Here is a 7,243-nt window from a genome sequence, read left to right as displayed (position 1 = left end):
AGGGAAAGTAAATCAGGGGTGTGGTCCAGCAGTAGTCTTCAAGCCGGGCTGCATGGCGTCCTCCCAGGGTTAGGTGGGTTTGGACAGGTCCACGGGGTCCTCCTCCAGCTCTTACGCTTCTGTGCACCCTCTCCCCTAAAACGGATCTCTCTGAGAATTGTGCCTCTGCTGGGGATGCCACGTGGGCCTTCTTTCCATGCCCCTCTTCACATCGCCCTTCTTTAGTTTATGGCGGTTTGTCACCAAGAGCGGTAAAATCCTCAAATGCCTCAAAAGGGGTGAGTCCAGGATTCTGAGTGGGGAATCCCAAGACGATAAAAGCCTGAGAGTCTTGGTAAGAAATATTAAAGGGGCCAGGATCTGTTTTCTGTTTTATCCAGGTAACAGCTCATGGCAAAGGCTCATGCTGTCCCCTCCTCCCCTCCATCTGACCCATCCGTTTCAGGATTATAATTCAGAAGTGAGTTGTAGTCACGTGAGTGCATATTAACACATGTGTGAGTTGGAAAAGGGAAGTGAGTTTTTTTTTTTCCTGGCAGAGTATGATCTGACTGGTTGGTTTGACAGTTGGCTTAGCCAAGTGGATGAAATTGTAGACATCTTCCATGAAAATAAGTCAGCTAAATCTGCAGTATCAGTGTTGCAGCAGAGATATAACTGAAGCCATGTACAATACCTGATGTATTATTTGCACCCATTAACCAGGAATATAACTTAATTGTCAAATCAAAAGGGTTTCATAGTTTTTCAAAATTCTTTTAGGGAATATATGACCCAGAGTGGTTCTTGATCCTGGCTGTATGTGAAAACCACCTGATTAGCTTTTTTTTTTTTTAATTTTATTTATTTTTAATTTTTATTTTTGGCTGCGTTGGGTCTTCATGGCTATGTGTGGGCTTTCTCTGGTTGCGGTGAGCGGGGGCTACTCTTCGTTGCGGTGCGCGGGCTTCTCATTGTGGTGGCTTCTCTTGCGGAGCACGGGCTCTAGGTGCGTGGGTTTCAGTAGTTGTGGCACGCGGGCTCTAGAGCACAGGCTCAGTAGTTGTGGCGCACGGGTTTAGTTGCTCCGCGGCATGTGGGATCTTCTTGGACCAGAGCTTGAACCTGTGTCCACTGCATTGGCAGGCGGATTCTTAACCACTGCGCCACCAGGGAAGCCCCCTGATGAGCTTTTTGCAAAACTAAATATGCACTTACCATTCAGGCCACGGTTACACTCCTGGGCATTTATCCCCAAGAAAAGAAAACTTGTGTTGACACAGAAACTTGCCCACACATCTTCATAGCAGCTTTATTCATAATAGCCCCAAACTGAAGCCCAGATGTCCGTCAACAGGTGACTGGTTAACAACCTGGTGCCTCCATGGTCTCCATGGAATACCACTCAGCAATATAAAGGAACAGACTGTTGATACCTGCAGCCACCTGGATGGATCCCTAGGAAATTACGCTGAGTGAAAAAAGCCAACCCCAAAAGGTTACATACTGTATGATCCCACTTATATGACATTTTTGGAACGGAAAATAGATTAGTGATCGCCAGGGTTTAGAGATGGAGTGGTGGGAGGGCCCGTACAGAATAAGAAGAGGCCGGAAGGAGCCCTGGAGCCTGAACTCCTTATTGTAGAGGTGTCTGGAGAAGTGGTTTGACCAAGGGCAGGTACATGATAAGTGGCAGAAGGAAGACTTGAAACTGGGTCCCTGTCGCGTATGCTGTAATAGGGAATGCTTGAGAATGGAGACTCCAAAGTCTGAGCTTGGGATTTGAATCCCACCTCTGCGTGTTATTAGCTGTGTGGCTTTGGGCAGCTTGCTTCACTTCGCTAAGTCTGTTTCCTCACCTGTAAAATGGAGATAATATTTACCTCATGAAATTATTATCAGCATTGTAAGAAGTGATTTTCACACTTTTAAAATACTACTTACAATGTAAGAAATACTCATATCTCCATCAGAACTAGTTACTACACACATACTAAAATCACATGTGTAATTGAAATTAAAACTTTATGAACTGCATACCCTTAGTATCCGTGGTCCCTTCAGTTTTCTATTTCATTTTTTAATAAAGCTGGTCATGACCCCCTAAAGTGATTTCATAACCGCTGGATGAAATGAAAATAAGGCATAGTGCTGTAAATAAGTAGCATACCCTTTATTTTTCCTCTTAATCTTTCTCCCGAGACCCTTGGGTGGGCACTGGAACTGGGGAGGGGTGCAGGTGGGGTTCCTAACACCTCTGCACTCCTGGAGACCAGGGTAGGTTGCTGCTCATCACAGAGCCGTCTGCTTTCCCCATGAGACTCTCACCTTGAAGGCAAAGATGACCTCGTTCACCAATTTCACGCCCAGGACCCGGCACAGTGCCCAGTGCCTGAAAGGCATGACGGTTCAGAGGTCATGTGGGCACGGGCACTCGCTCACCTGTGCCCTTTTCTGAGGGCTTGGGTGTGATCGCGCCTCCATCGGTCAAATGGGACGGGTAGTGACAGCATCTGCCTCGCAGGGCTCTTGTAGGACTAAGTGGGTTCTTGCAGGTGAGGCACCTAGAGGAGCAGCGCCCTTTGAAGCTAGCAGTGGTCTTCTTCCACTTGCAGAGCATGTCAACTGCAAGTGGAAGTGACATTATTGAGATAAACTTGGATTTAGTCTCACCTTTAAAAAATAATAATTTGCCAAATGAGTTAGAGATTATGTTGTCTAGGGACTTAGGGCTGAACTTAGTGTGTCAGTGTGTTGTGACTCTGGGATGGGGGTTGCTGCCTTAGAACACAGGAAGCCTTCGTATTGTCCTTGGCAGAAAAGCTTTTTAAAAATGCCTTGGAAACTGCAGATGTCCCTGCAGCTAACTGCAAGTCTCACTGACCTTAACCGGGGCTTGGGAAGGCATCGGTCAGGGTCGAGGAGACTGGAATCCAAGCACGGGTGCAGGAGGGTTGTGTTCAGAGGCTGAAGAGGAAGGTTTGGTTTATTGCTTTGTTCTGCTGGTCATGGGTCACATAAGAACTGCCGGCACTTCCTCTCCGGACCTGCCTGCTCACCTGCCGCAGGTCTGCTGCTCTGTGCATCCCAGGTCTTGTCTGCACTGGGATGACGGACGCTTTGGTCCCTTGAGCTTTTTTGAAGGGGAGTGGGAGGGGGTAACCGTTAAGATTGTTGTGTATTATAAAGCTGGGTGTGTTCCCCAGTGATATTTTGATAGCATTTCTTTGAGGGGAATAAAATGGAGACTTTTTTCCTCCTCAGTAATGGGGAAAAAATGTGTCCAGTGCCTGATTTTTTTCAAAGATCATGATTGAAACTGGCAGAGGGTTACTCTTCAGAAAGGATTTCTCATATTGTAGCGTGAATATTTTCTCTAGGAAGCTCATCTTCCCATCGCCCGGGCGGCCTTCCATTACATAGCGCGCAGGATACATGAGAACCACACCTGTGCGTGTTTGCGCCGAGGGGAACTTTGGAGGCAGGCTGAACCGTGGTCGACCAGCAGGTGCCATTAACAGGAAATAGGACTGATTTTATTCAGCACTTTTCCTTTTTTACAGTAAAATGACGGTAGTTACCATAAATTGAGCTTGATAGGCGTTCCCATGTGCCTCCCTCGCCTGACCCCTTTTCATCCTGAAGACGCAGAGAAGGCCCCCTATTCGTGGAGTCGGACGTTAGCGGTTTGCTGTATGAGTGCCCAGTGCCCCTTCTCTAACTGCTGGTTTTCATTTTTAGGCGTCAAGTGGGAATGTTTCCGAAGGGAATGAAACTTTAAATGGCGTTGCAGCCTCAGGCTACAGCATTTGCTTGGAGGAGGGAGACGATTTGCCTGCTTAAGCGTCCACCAACTCAAAGAGTTGGATCTGGATTTGAATTTGATTTCATTCTTCGGTGCTGTGGCTCTCAGCAGTCCGTCTATTTGTGGGATAGTGGTGTGTGCACTTTTATTTTCGATCTCTGTAGGCACCTCCACTTGGCAGCAAAGCAGTTGGCTGTCAGAAATGATACGGTGTGCATGACACCCGTCACACGTACTTTGCCAACAAAAAGGAATTTCCTTTTTTGATGAGCACAAAATTTCAAATGGCTTTTGACCACAAGCCCTCTGAATGTTCTTGTGAATCTCATGAAGTTCTTTATGGTAGTGTAGCCCTTTACTGTGTTTCTGCGGCTTTTCTAGCTGAAATATCAGAAAATCATCAGCCCTTTGACACCTCTTACCAAACAGCACAGGAGACCAGGAGCCAAGGTCCTGCTACGTTGCCGCGTTTGGGGACTGGGCACCTCTCCTCTGTGTTTGCAACATTTCAGGACATTTTAGTTCCTTTGTCTTCCCTGGATTCTTTACCCCTAAGAGAAGAATTCTGACAGTAAGCAAGGAAGCTGAGCTTGACCCTTAAATAGGAACAGGGCCCAGCCACACTCAGCAGCCCTCTGTCGGGGACCTTCTCCTTCAGTGTGTTGTTTTCATACCCACTGCCCTAAGTGTGGGCGTCCCCTCTCACAGTGTCCACTTTTCACGTGGAATGGGAATCATGAACAGTGCCTATCCCAGGTGAGGGCGTTTGTCATATTCAAACTGGAAATGCAAAAAGAAAATTTTAAGATTCAGTAAAAAAACAATTCTGTTATCCCTGAGATAAGGAGGTTAATAGTATGTAATGTCAATATTTTGGCTGTAGACCATTACGTTGCTGTTGATCCGGGAGAAATATGGTATTGACTCAATAGCTTCGTGTACTTTTTGCTAGCATGCTTCTCCGTGCTTTTTATTCTTCTTTTAAAACGTCATGATCTGGTTTCTTTTCCTTTGTCGTTTTATGACCAGCTCCTCCCCGGTCAGAGAATGACAGGGTTAAGTTCAAGCAGAAAGAAGAGCTATATTGGAGACCTAGATTTCGGATGTCAAACCATTTCAGTCTTTGTTCTGAGGTTGATGTAATTGATCCTTCCCCACTTATCGCATATCTGTCCTTCTTATAACTTTCCCCAGAGACATATTTTTGAATGCTCTTGTTAGCATATTGTAAGATTCATTCAATTCCTTATAAGACAGTTAGGATTTATACTTTTTTGTTGTCTGCTGACCGTGTTTCCTGGGCTGCATTTTCCAAAAGGGAAACACCACAGAATCATTTTTTGCTGATGGCTGGCAGAGACACTCATCAATAGCTGAAAGAGGAGAAACGAACAAAAAGCGTAGATAAAATGGTGTTGTGGGGATATGATTGCAGAGTTAGTTTTCATCATTAGAGCCTGCTGGGCACCGTTGTCTCTGTGAAATGGGCTTGAAAGGCGGTGGCTGACTCTTAGTGTCCGCTGTATACAGACGGCGGTGGTGGCTCAGCGAAAAGGCCCGGGGTGGGGGGGGAGGAGGCCAGACCCTCTCCTTGAGATGCTCATGCTCTTGAGAGGGTAGGGAGAGCGGAGGGGGTGCCCCATGGCGTGGCCGGCGGGAACATATGTGCCCTTTCTTAGTGACTGCAGCTGCCACGGAGCAGTCTTTAACACTGCTTCCGAGCTAGGAGGTTAAATCTTCTCATTTGTTTTAAAAAGAGAAAGAAGGGACCCTCGCCATCTTTACATTGAGTTTGGATCCCAAGCGGGAGGGAGGTAGGAAGAGAGAGGGATTTAGGCGAGCAGGATTTTCTCCCAGGCCTCTCAGCATGTGGACACACAGATCAATTTCTTATCCTGCGTTCAGCTGGACACTGGGTTAGAGACTGTGTTGATCACAACGTCTCCTCCTGTTTCATATCATATAACACCTTCATTTCAGCCACTGAGCCTAAATTACTGTTTGCTTTCTTCCTGCCTTTCTTTTTCTTCCCCCGCCCCCGAAATGGTAAGAACTCGTGTAAGGATGAAGTTAGTTTATCCGTGCTAATGCTTTGATTTTTCTTTTCTCTTTCTCTTTGCCACAGTAGGTAACCAGTTAGGGGCCTTGGTACATCAAAGGTAAGCAGTGGGTTATGTTTTATTATTTATTGATCATTTCTAATTGTTTATTGATCCACCATCTGTACTAGAGTGTTAGAAAGTCAGAGGTTGAGAGTGTGAAAAAACATGGGCTAGATTTCCTTAAGACTCAACTTTTTTTGTAGTCCTTTCCAAGACAGTGTAAGCTGAAGGGATACACTAATACAAGGTATTAAAAAGCAGCCGTTATCGTCTGCAAACTTAGAGACTTCTGGGATGTTGGCGCTGCTCTTTCTGCCCACATACGTTGAATTTAAAAGTAGAGAATGTGAGAATTGTCCTCCTGGCTGGATGGTTTTCCCAGTATTTGTTTTATGGACCCTAACCTCTTCGCTTGAGCAAAGCTGTGCTCGAGAAGTGTGACTTGCTGGGCTTTCACAAGATGGAGCTTGTGTTGCTCCAGTAATCACGGTCTGGGAGGTGGGAGCCCGGGTCCCCCCACTGTAGTGAGAGGCCTCGCGGCGGAACCTTGGATGGCTGCCCGGTTGACTCCCTTCCTTAGTTTCCCCTCACAGAGTTCCCTTAAACACTGCGGATTTAGAGAGAGACAAAGACCTCTGGGCTTTAAAAAGACCAGTCTGTAAGATGGAATATTTGTGGTCACAATGTTGTCATTCAAAAAAGGATAAAATATACAGGAAACCGCCAGGAAGGCTTCTCTTCCCTAAGGGGTGAAATTTTATGCTGTGTATTTGTTACTGTAACATGTTATCCTTAACCTTCACCAGCAATGATACAGTTATATCCTCTTGTGTTCTATGCAAATGTTTAGGAGTTTCTAGAAATCACCAGGCATCAGATAACCAAAAGATCTGTTCTGGGTTTTTTTAGTTATTGTTTCTTTGTTTGCTTTGTTTTTTAATGAATTGAAATATAGTCATTGAAATGAGGTTGTGTCAGTATCAAATGTAACTTTCCTATAAAGCCATAGTTAATCAGGATTTTACTTTCCAAAATGTTTGTACTTTGTGCGTTAGACCAGTTTCAGCCTTGCATTTAGAATAGAGCTTTGTCTTCCAGGAAGCCCAAAGCAGTTTATCCTAATACGCTTTTTCCTCAAAGAGAGTCTGCTAAAATTGCTCCTGCGGGCTGAGGAACTGCCTGAGTTTTGAGTTGTGCTGGTGTTGAACCCCTTCTAGTAAATTCCGCAGTACTGTTTCCTGAGAGTAGACAGCTTGTGCTGCGTGTGAGCAGCAGCCTGGTGGCTACACATACAGGAGCACTGTTACCCTTCACCACCATCAGGAAACGTCCCAAGAGGGGACCCCCCACCCCC

At 45.9% G+C, this 7,243-nt stretch overlaps 1 protein-coding gene across 1 annotated transcript in view; it reads left to right on the top strand.

The window, feature by feature from the left end:
- The window catches only part of FUBP3 (far upstream element binding protein 3), a 53,057-nt gene that overhangs the window by 16,873 nt on the left and 28,941 nt on the right, over nt 1-7,243 (top strand). The window contains exon 3 of the mRNA XM_007453131.1: nt 5,913-5,946. Within this exon, the coding sequence (XP_007453193.1) occupies nt 5,913-5,946 (34 nt within the window). The remainder of the gene's footprint in view (nt 1-5,912; nt 5,947-7,243) is intronic.

This window comes from Lipotes vexillifer, unplaced genomic scaffold (assembly GCF_000442215.2).
Source record: "Lipotes vexillifer unplaced genomic scaffold, Lipotes_vexillifer_v1.1 scaffold149, whole genome shotgun sequence".
Classification (NCBI taxonomy): Eukaryota; Metazoa; Chordata; class Mammalia; order Artiodactyla; family Lipotidae; genus Lipotes; species Lipotes vexillifer.
Note: the sequence above shows the minus strand (reverse complement) of the source record. Positions and strands in the feature narration are given on the sequence as shown.